We start from the raw sequence: 15,913 nt of genomic DNA on the forward strand, positions 1-15,913 counted from the left end.
TCTGAGGTAAATGTACAATCTGAAATAGTTGTATTCCTATTTGCATTTGAGAAGTCTGGGATTGGACTGCACCCATAAATGAATTCTATAAAAGGAAGGCTGTCCATAAAAGGAATTTCTGGAGGGATGCCAAAATGTAAAATATGAAAGTGAAATGCTTAGACCAAGCTCTGCTTGGCTATGATTATTTTATTTCACATGTCATGGTGCCTGAGGAAAACATGCATGTGTCCATGTAGTTTGTTCAGCCATATAAAGACAACAAAGTACAATAATTTGACAATGACAACGCATTTGCTCACCTTAGTACCGACTGTCCTTGTGAAGTACAATAGAGAAAGTTAAGAGAGGAAAAAGAAAAGGTTAATATAACACAAACAACACAGAGGGAAAGAACAGAACTGATGGAGAAAGGGAGAGATGCAAAAATAAGGACAGATCCACAACATCCATGACAGAAGAAATGGAAATTAGGCATATATATATATATATCTTATGAGATATCTCTCTGTGATTTTTGGCCGTAGTAGATTTCAGTGGAGTAAAGATTAGGAATTGGCACTTGGGTAGACAAGAGCATAGCAGTAGTGCTGACTCATTTTGAGGTGCTACCTGAGGCCACTCACAACTGCTTCCACCTGGCCTCATGCCCTTGGCTGTTGTCAGACCCAGGAGCTGAAGCAACTAAGCCTCCTTAACCATTCTCTCAGCCTTTTTTTTTTTAAAAAAAGAAAGGTAGCAACCTGAACAGGCCTTAAAGGAATTCCTCTGGTTTTGTAAGAGTCATTCCTGTTGTGAACCTTGGGCCACTATTTTGGTTGTCTGGGCAACAGGGCCTGGGAAAATGAGAGGTCACACAATATTAGCTGCTCTTAGGAAAAAGTGGGAGCAGTTGAGGTAGCAGCAAGAATGCGGCAAGGCAGAGGAAGCAGTGGTGGTGGAAGCAGATGGAATAGGAAGCCAGATATTATCTGAGAAAGGTCATTTTTCTATGGCCTTGGAGAGATGTTCCCACTCAACTGGGCAAGAAAGACAGAGTATTCGACTCTAGGCTGAGTCATGTTGTTTATGCTCACATTATTTATTTAATTTATACTTTTATTTATATCTCGCCCTTCCCAACAGGGCTTATGATCTATGATGCAATTGACCAACTAGTAGCTTACATGCTTGCTCAAGCATCTAGCTTCTCTAAAACAGCCTGATCACCAAAAGGTTCCCTGATGAATTGATATTGGTCTATGACTATGAGAACTTGGCCAGGAAGAGCAGAGTGACCTGCTGGTGTTCATTTTGGAGGGCTTTTCTCAAAGCCACAGCTTTTAAAACAGTGTATTTTAACAGGGGTTATCTCTTTTTCTCCTTGTAAGGCTCCTGTGAGCTAAGGCTGCTGAATCTGGAAGGTGGGGCTTAACAGGGGTTAACAGAGTTCATCTCTTGTTCCTCTTTGTCCTGAGAGGTGGGGCTTTTGTCCTGAGAGGTGGGGCTTTAGTTCAGTCTCTGGAACCAGCAGCAATTTTAATTTTAATTTAATTTTTTTGTTTTTTAAATTAATAAGGACATATTTGACAGATAGTACGTGCAGATAGCTCCAGGGGGGCAGTGACTAAAAGCTTAATATTGAAATATCTAAACAAATCAGATATGAAGGCAGAAAGCCAGCAGGGGGATGGGGGCTTTCCAGTGTTTTGCACTGAGTGTCACATGTATGACTATCTGCCACTAGGACAGAAGTCGTGGGTGTGCCCTCGCTGCAATGAGCTCCTGGCACTCAAGGAACGTGTGCGTTCTCTTGAAGCCAAGGTGGCAGACCTGGAGAAGCTGAAAGAGGCAGAGAGGGTGACAGACGAGGCTTTCAGGGACCTAACAGCCGGGTCCCACTCCGGGTCCCAAGGTGACATCTCTTCAGATGTCATGGAGAATGAAGGCCTTGGGGATGGAGGGTGCCAGTCTGAGGTGGGGGAAGATGCTCCCTTAGATGGGATCCCTTCCTTAACTGGTGATCAGCTATCCTCTCGCACTGAGGAATCCCCCTCGGGGAGGTGGGGGGCTCCTTGTAGTGGGTGATTCGATCATTAGGAATGTAGAGAGTTGGGTTTGTGAGAGGCGTGATGACCGCATGGTGACTTGCCTGCCTGAGTGAAAGGTTGGATGTCAGCTTAGTCCTGACAAACTTTAGACAGTGCTGGGAGGTGGAGTCAGCAGTTGTGGTCCCACATTGGCACCAACAGTGGGGAGAATGTGGCAGGAGGGTTCTGGGAAGCTAAATTTAGAGCTGCTAGGGAAACAGGTTGAAGTCCAGGACCTTCAAGGTGGCATTCTCCAGAAATGCTACCCGTTCCACAGCACTTGAGGAGGCCGACTAGGCAGGAGATACAGGGTCTCAATGCGTGGATGAGAGGTGGTGTGAGCAGAGGGTTTCAGATTTGTCAGGAACTAGGGAACCTTTTGGGACAAGGCAGGCCTGGCCACAAGCAGGGCGAGGCTTCATCTTAACAAAGAGGAACCAGGCTGCTGAAATAACATTAAAAGGTGGCAGAACAGCTTTAGAAGCCCAGTCACTTCTGGGGGAAGCCGACAGGAGCTGAGGAGTGACTTGGTTTGGAATACAGTATCTATGGGGATGCAGACAGAGAGGGAGGTTTTCTAAAATCAACACAGCCTGGCGAGGAACATAGCAATGTGCATGTGACAGGGATAGTGTCTACAAAGACTTGAGGGGTGAAAGCACATAAATCCCAGGTTAAGGACAGGGAGCAGGAGGTATACAGGTGTCTCTATGCTAATAGTAGAAGCATTACGACCTAAAATGGGAGCTAGAGGTACAGAGTTTTGAAGGGGACTTTGATATAGTGGGCATTACAGAGACATGGTGGAATGAGTAGAACCAGTGGGATGCTGTTGCCAGGCTACAGGCTCTATAGGAAGGATAGGACAGAGCATTAGGGGATGGAGGTTGCCCTTTACATCAAAAGAAGAGCATAGTATCCTATAAAATAGACAATGCAAGGGCTGGTTCCCCTACAGAATCACTAATGGATATCAATACCAGGTGTGAAGGACAGTTTAATATTAGGAATATATTATTGTCCCTGACCAAAGTGCACAAGAAGGATTCTGAGAATGGAAAAAAAAGGGAATTAGAGGGACCAACAAAACAAAAAATGTAGTGGTAATGGGTGATTTTAACTATCCCCATATAAACTGGAAAAATGCATGTTCAGGTCATAGTAAGGAGAAGGCATTCCTGGATATGCTAAATGACTGTGGCCCAGAGCAGATGGTTGTGGAACCAACCAGGGGAGAGTGATCCTAGATCTAATTCTATGTGGGACCCAGGACCTGGTGCAGGAGATCAGTGTTGTTGAGCCGATGAGAACAGCGACCACAATGCTGTCAGATTCAGTATCTCAGGATCACGAACAAGTGGCAACTACTAATGTAGTTACATTAGCCCAGCTAGAAAGGGAAATTTCTCAAAGATGAGGGGATAGTGCTTGGGAAGCTGAGGAAAATCAAAGAGTCAAAACTGTCCAGGATGCTTGGAGGTTATTTAAAAACACAGTAATAAAAGCTCAGCTGGAATGTGTTCCACAGGTTAGAAAAGGCAGCACCAGTACAAAAGAAAGCCACCATAGTTAACAAGAGAGGTTGAGGAATTATCAGAAAAAAAGAAAATGTCTTTTAGAAAATGGGAAGTCCAGTTTGGCTGATGAAGAATATGAGAGGGAACACAAATGGTGGCAAAAGAAGAAGTTAACTGTAGGGAGGCAAAAAAAGGATTATGAGGAGCATGGCTGCGAGAACATCAAGACCAGCAACAAACAGTTCTTCAAATACCTACATCAAAGCAGGAAGCCAGCAAAGAGGCGGTAGGCCCGTTAGATGACAAAAGGGAACAAAGGGTGTGTTAAAAGATGGCAGGAAGTTGCAGAGCTGTATGAATTCTTTGCATCTGTCTTCACCCAAGAGGAGGTGAGGAACATTCCTGCTCCTGAACCAAGAAGCTTCTTAGGAAGTGAATCAGGAACTAGCAAAGATAGTGGTAGACAAGGAAGAAGTTCTGGCGGCCATTGATAAGCTAGGTATTTACCAAATCCCTGGCCCCAGATTGCATTCACCCAAGAGTTCTTAAAGAGCTCAAGCATGAAATTGCTGATCTTCTCACTTTAATGCAACTTATCCTTGAAATCAGGCTCATCCACGAGAGACTGGAAGATGGCCAATGTCACACCAATCTTTAAAGAAAGGATCTAGGGACCGGGGAAATTACAGGCCAGTCAGTTTGACATCTGTTTCTGGTAATTGAAGTAGAATCTATCATTAAAAGATAAAATTATAAAACATGTAGAAAAGCAAGACCTGCTGAAAGAGTCAGCATGTGGCTTTGCAGAGGCAAAATCCTGTCTTACAAACTTACTAGGGATTCTTTGAGGGTGTAAACAGGCATGTGGACAGGGGTGAACCGGTGGACATTGTCTACTTGGATTTCAAAGGCTTTTGACAAAGTTCCTCACCAGAGACTGTTGAAAACTCAGCAATGAAGGAATAAGAGGGGAGATCCTCCTATGGATTAAAAACTGGTTGAGGAAACAGGGAAACAAAGAATTAGGTGTAAATGGGAAGTTCTCACAATGGAGAGATGTGAGAATTGGTGTCCCCAAGAGATCCGTTTGGGACCAGTGCTCTTTAACCTATTCATAAATGACCTGGAAGTAGGGGTGGGTAGCGTGGTAGCCAAGTTTGCAGATGATACCAAATTATGTAGGGTGGTGAGAACCACAAAAGTTACTTGAAGCTCAAAGCGGACCTTGATAAGTGGGTGGAGTGGGCTCAGAAATGGCAAATGCAGTTCAATGTAGCTAAATGTAAAGTGATGCACATAGAGGGCAAAAAAATCCAAACTTCACATACAGCTACAGGGGTCAGTGCTATCAGTCACAGACCAGGAAAGGGATTTAAGTCTTAGTTGATAGTTCCATGGGAATGTCAACTCAATGCATAGCTTGCAGCTGTAAAAAAAGGCAAACTCTATGCTGGGGATCATTAGAAAGGAGTTGATAATAAAACTGCAAAGATTGTCATGCCCTTATATAAAAGCAGTGGTCTTTGACCGCTTGCCGGAGTACTGTGTCCAGTTCCTGATGGCCGCATCTCAAAAAAGGATATTGAGGAGTAGAAAAGTGCAGAGAAGGGCAACAAGGATGATTGAGGGACTGGAGCACTTTCCTATGAGGAGGCTACAGCGTTTGGGACTCTTTAGTTTGGAGAGGAGGCGGCTGAGGGGGGATATGATTGAAGTCTACAAAATTATGCATGGGGTAGAAAATGTTGACAGAGAGACATTTTTCTCTCTTTCTCACAATACAGAACCAGGGGCATCCATTGAAAATGCTACAGGGGAAGAATTAGGACTAATAAAAGGAAACACTTCTTCCATAGCGTGTGATTGGTGTTTGGAATATGCTGCCACAGGAGGTGGTGGCCACTAACCTGGATAGCTTTAAAAGGAGGCTTGGACAGATTTATGGAGGAGAAGTCGATTTATGGCTACCAATCTTGATCCTCTTTGATCTGAGATTGCAAATGCCTTAACAGACCAGGTGATTGGGAGCAACAGCTGCAGAAGGCCATTGCTTTCACATCCTACATGTGAGTTCCCAAAGGCACCTGGTGGGCCACTGCGAGTAGCAGAGAGCTGGACTAGATGGACTTTGGTCTGATCCAGCTGGCTTGTTCTTATGTTCTTATGAGAAACAGCAGTATGAGCACAGACAGACCAAATGTTTCTTTAAAACGCTGTCTGGCAAAAAATTACCAAAGCTCTAAGAAATGTTCTTAACATTCAGTCAAAGCTGAGTTATGGCGCCCCCATATGGTTTTCAAGACACGTGATTAAGCATAAGTGGTTTTCATTGCCTCTCTGCAAAGTCTACTTTTGTGGTTGGACTCCCATCCAAGTACTGACCCTGATTAGTTTTTGAAATCTGACCAGGTTAGGCTGTGGTGCACCATTTTGCATCCCTAAAGTTTGCACAAGGGACATTTGCAAAGATTAGTAACTTTCCATTGAATTTACGAGAATCTAAAACGCATCATCAACATTTCAAAGCAACTACCCTTCTTACCACAGAATTCTCTGTTTTTATTGTTTTGACTTGTAAACAGTCCTCTGTCCCTCTGGTGGTGCTGTTTGCCTCAGCATTCTCCTCTGCAGCTTTGCCACTATGCTTGGCACTTGCTTCGTTGTCACTATTTTCTTTAAGTGCAGGCGGTTTCAGGTGAACATCGTTGCGCTGTTTCTTGGTGACATGTGCCTCTGGCCCATGCACAGTCTTCACGTGTTTTCTGAGAGAACTAGGGTCTGTGTACCTTTTTGTGCAGCCTGGAATTTTGCAGACATAGGGTTTCTGGAAACAGGAACAAATCTAAAGATAAATACTTGAAATAGAGGGAAATTGTTGAGATATATTTTGCTTGAATCAACTCCTTCAATTCACGGAACATGATTACTCTGGTATGCTAATAAATCTGTGCTAGAATTAAGACAAACTGCAATCTCTGAATATGTGGTGTGCAAGCAATTATGGTCTGAATGCATTCAATCTGGGGAGGAACCATCAGCAATATGTGGAACTGCCAGTTTTGTTGAATTCCCATGAGCTTCAGAAGAAGCCACAATTCAGTGGTATGTATTCCGTTCACCAAACAACACTGTTTCAGAGTAAGGCAACTTCATATGTTCAAAATCAGCTGGAGGAGGTAGTTATCTAGTTTTGGGCCTACTCATTGTTCTCAGCGACTAAACGCTATTGAAAATGACCATTACAGTGAAGGAGTGCTGTGGGACTTTTCTCATATCCTAAAGTCAGCCAGCTGTTTGGAATTTGTGGATTTGACTTTTCTGGCATTGTTGGTCAGGATAGGTCTGTATTAAACAACACATTTGCAAAAACAGGAACAAAACTTTAACTTTGCAAATTGCCAGACAGTGATACATTCTAATGCTTTGCCAAATTGTAATTTGCTTGCTCTGCATTTGTTCTGGTTGCCACAGGAATGTTAGCATGGTAGTGTGGAAATTGCAAGAAATCTTGTCAAGGCAGCCCTTTTTGGGTGAGTGATGAGTAAAGGGGGGGGTAAGATAGAGGTATTCCTACTCTGAGGAGGAGGGCATCTTCAAATGTGGATATTCCCATTGGTTGCTCGAGGAGGCAGGACTAAGCTTCTGCTTTTTATCCCTTCTGTGCCTGTTGGGCTGTTGCTAGCCACTTTAGTTTCCTGCCTCACATAGGAAAAGCAGCTTAGTGAGGATTCTCTGCAGCCTCTACCTAATCTTTCTCTTTCCTTTGTGCTGTTTTCTCTTCTCATTCTTACTTACTTCTACACCTAATTGTACCTATTCAAAAAGACCCATCCTACTCTTATACTTTTTTCATTCCTTAAATGTCCTTCTTGTCTCCACCGTTTCTCCCATGGATACGGGCAACATGGAATAGCAGCATGAGAGGGCTGAAAGCCCAGAAGAGGGATTCCTCTCAGAAGAGGACACAGACCAGGGTCTGCTGCAGGCACCGCAGCTGGAGTGCAGCTTCCCAGCCAGCAAGCCAAGAGGGGGTGTTGGGATTTTACAAGTGCCTGCTTCATGCAATCAAACAAGAGTTAACTGCTGAAGTCACATGCCTAGAATCAAATCAACTTCTGGAAAGATCTCTCATTTCTGCTTCTAGCAAAAGAGCAGAGGCAAACACACAGGCACAGATAGACTGCACAGATATCCACTGAGCATTTGCATAGAGTTTGCTCTTCCTATATTTAGTGCAACTTCATTTTGGTCGATTTCCCACTGGAAAAATGAAAGTGGATACGAACCGGTTTGGTTTGTATCGGGACCTTTTCAGTGCGGTTTCATGGTCCCCACTGCAGCCTGTGGCCCCCAAACGACCCCTGCTCCAGGCGACACAGCAGCCAAGCAGAATTCCCCATTGTTCGCGGATCTACCGCGCGATCCACTCGGGGGCTTTCCTTATTGGCTGCTGTGTTGTTCTGGGGTGGGATTTTTTATTTTATTTTTTACACTTCTGATCCATGTCTGCGCGAGCATGCGCAGAAGTACTGCACGCAGAAACGGGGAAACAAGCATTTAAAGCAATGCCCCATTTCTGTGCTGCTTTGTCTACTTGTATCCACGTGGATACGAGGTGTAGCGTTCCTTTGTGTTGCCTTTACACAGAAAATCACTCCAAACCAGCCCCACGTATCCACGTGGATTTCAGCTATGTGAAATTTAAAAAAGGGATGCACGCACATCGCACGCAGCCCACTGCACCCTGATTGGATGGGAGGCTCCACGTCACTCACAACGGCGGGAAATTCAACCCACCGATCTTCCCCACTGCTCCCCTTCGATCTGGATTGATCCTGGCATCATTCAAAAGGTCTACTTTCAACCAGGTCCGAAAAAAGGACGCGCTAAGGGGGAGAAGCAGCGGCAAAGCCGGCTTCACACAGAACGCAGTGGGCAAATCTATGCGAAACCTGGTTTTCCCCCGCGATTAGCACATGCTATTTGGTCAGTGGGCAATCAACCTTTATTATCCAAAATGACACACTCACATCTCTGCTATATTATTTACTCTGCTAATCTTGGATGTCCCATGTTTGAAGATGCCCTCCCTCGGAGGCCCCTTCTGCAAATGCAGAATAATGCACTTTTAATCCACTTTCACAATTGTTTGCAAGTGGATTTTGCTATTCTGCACAGTAAAATCCAGCTCAAAGTGCATTGAAAGTGGATTGAAAGCACATTATTCTGCATGTGCGGAAGGGGCCTCAGAGTGAGAATTAACCTTGAGGAAGGAAGGACATCTTGCCTACCTGGGCTTGTGCATGCAATGAAAAGAAACAGTAAATAAACAGCAACAAGTATCAAAGGACAAATGCTGCATCAGAGAAAACAGCAGGAGAGAAGCAAAAGTGGATGTCACATCTTTAAAAAATGACCGACAATTTCCCTCCTGCTATAATATCTTAAACGGTTCTCTTCCTCTATGAAGTACGAGATCTATATAGTTTCTAATAGTTATATAGTTGGATTCTAAGTTACAAGAATTATGTTCTAGTCAACCCCTATAGCATGGAAAATTTTAAACTGGCTAGAAACAGCCCAACAGGGGGATAAAAAACAGAACCTCTGTCCTGCCCCCCTGACTGACCAATGGGAATAACCATGTTTGAAGAAGGATTCCCTTCCTCAGAGCACAAGGGACTTTCATGGTAAGCTACCAAGGTTCATTCTGTTTAAAAGCTGATAAAGCAAGCAAATGGATTTAGAGTGTTTCAAGTCTCCTCTACATTTGTATCACCTGCCAGTCAGGTAGCCATGGGTATTTAGTGTCTTCACACCTGTGCAGTTTTCCCAAGCTGAAGCGGCTCTGGTAGGTGTAATTTCTTGTGGAGCTCTCAAGTGAAGCACATAAGTCCCCCTAATGCCATTACAGTTTGGAAAAATGGCCAGGAGAAGGCCCCTATAGGTTTCTAAAATGCCATTTTCCATGGTTGCTATGTGGCTGTTGGGAGGCAAAGTCTGGTCCAGGGAACTCAGGTCTGACTTGTTAGGAATACATCATATAGGGCAGTTTGAACATCATAATAGTAATGTCACAGCCCAAGTATCTGAATGGAGCAGCTACTTCTGTAGAATCAAAAGGTCTCCCCAAGCTAGCAAAACCTTGTAGAAACACTGATGTATGTTAAAAAAAGTATCAATAAAATCTCCCCTATTGCAAGGCCTGTTTCATTTTGTTAATTAGAAAGTTCCGTGTTCCTTTCATCATCTCAGGACTACCTCTCCTCCTCTGAATCAATGTCTGAATAATAATAGCTAGCAACAAACAGAACCTTTAGGTTCCATTCACATCTGATGGCAACCTGTATATCCTCCTCAGAAACCTTGTAAAATTCTTTGCAGATGAGCAATTGTGGGCAATTGTTGCCAATAATAAGCTTGTAGGTGCTTGACTAACTGGTGGCCCTATAATAGATAATACTCCCCCTGGCCCCGCTTGGTTCCTGACTAGTTAGTCTCTCTTTGGCTGCATAATATGTCCATTCCTTTAGGTACAGAAAACACTGTGCAATGAAAGAAGAGTGTGCACTTTATTTTTGAAACTTCATGGCTTGGTCACACCAGGTTTTTCCTTGACAAAATCAGAAACTACCTTTCTTTCCTCCTGATAATGGGCTTGCCTCCTGAGCTTGTAAGGTCCTGGAATCATACCCCTTTGCCTCCTTCTGTCACCACCTTATTCTGCCACTACCCTGTCTGCAAGCGTTCTTTCTGAAGAAATAAACACATTGTACTATTTTAGATAGATCCAGTTCGAACAGAATCCACCTGTGAGGTGGTAGAGGAAATTCCAAACAGTTAGGAGGAGGAGTCAATGTTATATCAATAACCTAAAGTAAAAATCCAACCATTCTATTTGCTCTTAATACTTTGTATTAATCATTGTAAATGAGGCTAGAGGCGAAACTCTGCCTAGTCACAGCTGTTTTTAGAACTTTAGAGTGATTTTCCCTCCTTCCTGCTTAATTAGTGGTAATATAAATTTCAACCTCAGAATTAACTGTTTGCAGCAGACCATCACATGCTCTACAATAAGTACAATTTCCTGCCTCTCCAGCCACTAATAATGGACCCTAATTAGCCAGGCTTAACAAAGCATTTGCCTTGAGCTTCAGTGTTGTGTGTCTAGAACGTTAGGGCTGGGTGCTTGGATCCCTGCTCTTTTTAAATAGTAAGCAGGAGGAACAATTTGGCTCACTAAGAATTTTGAAGGTGGCAGGCTCCAGCATTCAGATCCTAAAGTTTGATAATCTGTTTGTGATTTCTAGGTTTGCATTCATAAATATAACATTTGCATGGTCTGCCTCTCCAACAAGGCAAACATATATTTTTAAATAGGTAAAAACCCCACAGAAAATCCAGCTCACCACTAAGGAAAGGTATTTCATTTCATTTTTAAAACAAACCCCCTGTGTATAAAGTGTGTGTTATTAAGCATATTGCTCTCCTTCCCACCCCCCACCCCCAAGCTACTACATTGATCATACCTCATTGGAATGCGTCCTGTTCTGGTGTTTTGCTCGATCAGAAGCATTCGAAAAAGCTTTATTGCAGCCTTCATGTTCACAGACATAAGGTTTTTCTCCAGTGTGAGATCTCAGGTGTGTCTTTAAGTTCTCTAGCCGGGAATAAGCTTTGGAGCAACCCTCAAACTAAAAGAAAACAAATCAGAAGTGTTAATCTGCTGGAGGCATTTTTCCATCTCATCTGGTTTTAATCTCCACCTCCTTGAAAAACCTCATTCCTTGAGGGATCTTAACTTCCCTAAGTTGGCTCTGAGGAAAGGATTCTTCTACACAGTTCATAATCTGAAGAACTGGTTTTAAGTAGGGACCTGAATGTTCAAACTTAGCTCTTTCTATTTTTATGAAGAATATGGGCATTCCACACTTGACAGAACAGTCATGATTGTTATGTGTATGCTGATACTACACCAAGGTTTCTCCACACACAATTTTTTTAAACATCTTTGCACATGTGTCTGAGATCCCTGACTCACCAGAAATTATCTGATGTTTATGGGTGTATAAAAGAGCCAGGTATGTGTTGCAGGAAAGAAACACTTTATCTGTTTGATGCAAGAAACGCAGGTGTGATACTGGTGTATCTGTATTATAATATTATTTGCCATGAAAAAGTGGATTAGCCCTTACAGATAGAATCGTATCAAATGCCATTAGTATGTACTGAAAAATGGCTTTTACTTAGTGAAATCACTGGTAGTGAAATTTCTCTGAACCAACTTTTTATAGAAGAGCATTCGAAGAAGACAACTAAATGATTCAGCCAATTGTAATCTATTTATTGCCAATATCCTATCTAAATATTGAAAACTGATGTGGCACATCTTTTCCCACCATCTCCCACAACCACAAACTGCATCTAAAAGAGGACCCTCTAGATTCCACACTGGTCTAGGCCCGTGGTGGCGAACCTTTGGCACTCCAGATGTTATGGACTACAATTCCCATCAGCCCCTGCTAGCATGGCCAATTGGCCATGCTGGCAGGGGATGAGATGGGAATTGTTGTCCATAACATCTGGAGTGCCAAAGGTTTGCCACCACTGGTCTAGGCTAAATCAAGTTCCTTGTCTTGATTTGTTTTTAAAAACAAATTGAGCATTAAAAAATCACTGCACCATGAATCTTGACAAAGAGTTCTTCACCAGATAAGGCTTTAACTTAGACAATTATGGCACTAAGTGGAATGAATGATTTGTTCTGGAATGAAAACCAGTAGCCACTTAATAGTAGGGTCATACACATGGCTAGACTGTAACTCTCCAATTTGTAGGAGACTGCTTCTATTCCCTGGACTATTCAGATTACTCTGGGGTTCTAATGGTAGGTAGATATCATATGTTGTGCCAGCTAAACAGGAGGACGGCACTTTGGGAGCTCAGCTTATGGGGGAGATGGGAAAGGGAGCTTCTTTTGTAGTGCACTTGCTTTATACTTGTGAGGCTTACAGTCTGTGGGAAAGTCAACATGTGCTGGATCATACCTTCTCATTCCAGTCTTTCTTTCTTTGCTGTCACCTATGCGTAGTGTTGCATGCACACATACCCAATAAACACTATGGAAATTAAGTCTGGCACATTTCACAGAGAATACGATCATCAATATGTATCAGCTAAATGTAATCTTTGGTTGATGCTGCATGGTACAAATATCTTGCATTGACAAAGAGAAATATCTTGGCTTGGGCAAGACGTTTGCATGGGTCTCATTCCTAAAGAGGGACAGTCCCAAGATATTTCCCTAAGCCCGGGTTTTTTAAAAAGTGCCAAAATCGTGATCTTTTTCAAAAATCCCACATTAAACCCACCACAGGTGCCAATCCGCTTTATTTTTCCTGCCCTGTCACCTGATCTCCCTGCCTGATGTCATGGCAGCTTTATTTCTGTTGAGCTGCCGACCAGTGTAACAGCCCATTCCAAAATCTTCCCCCAAGCGTGTTTTCTGCCCATGGCAGCAACCCGTGCCATTTCACCCAAATGTGCAGGGAAATGGATTCACAACAATGGCCCCATTTCCTTCTCTGTACATGTTCTGGATGCTTGGAGCATGCAGCTAGGCAGATGCACATCTTTGGCCGAATGTTATTTGGTATATCACGGGGGCGAGTGTCTCATGTGCTTCAGTTTTTTGTCCATGTTTGAATGTGGATGGGACATAGTGCTCTGCCCGCTACTGGTCAAAAGTTTTTACTTTGTATAGCACAACATGCTTGCCGTGTTGCTCACTGCACCGGGTCCTTTCCAAAGCTAGAGAAAAGGGGGATGTCCTGCTTGGTTTTCCCGCAGTTGCTGTGAATCCACCAATTGGAAGCATTGCCTTTTGGGGGAGGGAACAGCTAATCAAAATGTAGCATGCTGGGGGTGTTTGTGCATGCACACCTGCATTGTAAAAAAAAAAAAGCCAGGCTTGCGTGAAAGAAATTGGAATATTTCCTCCTGGACTTAGCTCAATTTATTTATGGAAACGGGCACAAATATGAACATAAGAAAGAGCCTGCTGGATCAGACCAGAGTCCATCTAGTCCAGCACTCTGCTACTCGCAGTGGCTTACCAGATGCTTTTGGGAGCTCATATGCAGGATGTGAAAGCAATGGCCTCCTGCTGCTGCTGCTCCCAAACACCTGGTCTGCTAAGACATTTGCAATCTCAGATCAAGGAGGATCAAGATTGGAAGCCATAGATTGACTTCTCCTCCATAAATCTGTCCAAGTCTCTTTTAAAGCTATCCAGGTTAGTGGCCATCACCACCTCCTGTGGCAGCATATTCCAAGCACCAGTCACACATTGTATGAAGAAAGGGAGAAACAGGGAAAAAACTGACCCGGATTCTAAAATACTGAATGTAATCCGCTATTATTAAGCTGTGCGGAATCGACCTTCATGTTTCAGAAGCAGCAGTATACTTCTGAAAACCAGCAGCTTGGGGACAACAACAGAGAGAGGATTTGATCTCTGCAAATCCACTTATGGACTTTCTGGCCGCTGTGTTTTGGCCACTGTGGGAAACAAATTGTTGAACTAGATGATCTGCTAGTCTGATTTCTTATTACAGAATTTTTATTACAGAAATTTCTTATTACAGAATTTCTTATTACAGAGCATTTATGTAGTTATTCTGTATTATGGTAAATATATGGAGGAAAGAGTAAGATGGCCTACAGCCCTAATAGACAGAGACTTTTCCCAGTTTGTCAAGCATGTGTACATTGACCTTTGTATATTTACAATGTTAGTATCTTACTGTGCACTTATGTGGTTTTTCTCCTGTGTGCCTTCGCATATGGACGACCAGCATGTATTGAGCTTTGAATGGCTTCTGCTCCCGTGTACAGTCTTGCCAGCGACAAACAAACTCTTTCTTCTCCCCATGAATGTGATCATTATTGATATGCTGGAAGATGAGAAAAAAGCCAGGTTCTTTAAAAAAAGAAAGTTAGCTTGTGTCACTTTCTCCAGCAAGACTCTCAGAATCTGTAGGACTTGGAAGGAATGTTAACAAATATTACTTCATCCCTTTGGAGATTGTGCAGGTCTTCCTAGATTGTAAAGAGCTATGCATAGTTTTTAAGAGGAACCAAAAGATCTTCAAAATATCTTACAGTACAACAGCTTTATGAAAAGCTCAAGTAGAAATGTTAATCTTATTTATTTAGGAGATTTCTATGCCTCTTCATTAGAGTCCTGGGACAAGTTTCTTTCTTTGACAGATTTCTTTTCAAATGAGAAAAGTAGCCCCTCACCTTAGCAACTTTGGGATAAGCGCTGTTGGGTCCTTTCCTTGCTCTAAAACTGTTTAAATGATTTCCCAGTGGCTGACTGACAACAACAACATGGGAGGGCTTTCTGTGTCCTACTTGTAGGCCTTCTGAGTGCATCTGGTGGGCTGATATGCGGAACAGGATGCTGGACTAGATGGACAATTAGTCTGATCCAGAATGGCTGTTCCCATTTTTTTACATGACAACCCATGAGATCAGGGTAAACAGAGTAGATTTGGGAGAGAATGATAATTTACAGCCCGATCCAGAGCCCTGGGGTGGCCAGAGATGGCACCAGGGAGGAAAAAACAACAACAAACCCCTCTCTGTCACTAAAAAGCCCTCCATTGGGCTCAATGGACATAGGTCATAAAGAGCACTAGCCCAATCAAACAAATCTCCCCACAATTTCAGCCTTATGGGTGAGGAGGGGAGGAAACACAGATTTTTATTTTGGGGCCAAATATTTTATTCAAGGTAAACATTGTTAACTATATGCCTGGTAGAATAATTTTGTCTTCGAAGCCCTGTGGAATTGAGTTATATTCTACAGGGTCGTAATGTCTGCCTGATGTGAGTTTCACCAGATGGGAGCCAGAGCTGAAAAAGACCTGGCTCTTGTGGAACTCGGCTGAATATCCCTGGGGCCTGGGAGCACCAATAAATTTCTATCAGAGGAATGGATGGTCCTCTGGGGGTGATATAGGGAGATGCGGTCTTGAAGATACAATGGTCCCAGACTGCTCAAGGCCTTAAAGGTTAGAACCAAAACCTTAAAAACAATCCAGAATTCAAGTGGCAACCAGTGCAACTGATGGAGCACAGGTCTAATGTGTTCTCTCACGGGTACCCCAGTGAGTACTCTTGCGGCCGCATTCTGGACTAGCTGCAGTTTCTGGAGCAGTCTCAAAGGTAGGCCAGCATACCTCGAATTACAGTTTGTTCGGGGCAGACAGGGGGGCCAACTGCCTGGCCTGATGTATGCATTGTGTCTTTCTCAGTGTT

The 15,913-nt window shown here is 43.3% G+C and overlaps 1 protein-coding gene across 3 annotated transcripts in view; it reads right to left on the reverse strand.

Annotated features, from left to right (window-relative positions):
* GLI2 (GLI family zinc finger 2) overlaps positions 1-15,913 on the reverse strand; it is a 282,674-nt gene that overhangs the window by 10,104 nt on the left and 256,657 nt on the right. For all 3 annotated transcript variants that reach the window (XM_048484808.1, XM_048484806.1, XM_048484807.1), the window contains exons 10-12: positions 14,392-14,541; positions 11,116-11,280; positions 6,129-6,410 (exon numbers count right to left, since the gene is read on the reverse strand). In XM_048484808.1, the coding sequence (XP_048340765.1) occupies positions 6,129-6,410; positions 11,116-11,280; positions 14,392-14,541 (597 nt within the window). The remainder of the gene's footprint in view (positions 1-6,128; positions 6,411-11,115; positions 11,281-14,391; positions 14,542-15,913) is intronic.

This window comes from Sphaerodactylus townsendi, linkage group LG02, assembly GCF_021028975.2.
Source record: "Sphaerodactylus townsendi isolate TG3544 linkage group LG02, MPM_Stown_v2.3, whole genome shotgun sequence".
Taxonomy (NCBI): Eukaryota; Metazoa; Chordata; class Lepidosauria; order Squamata; family Sphaerodactylidae; genus Sphaerodactylus; species Sphaerodactylus townsendi.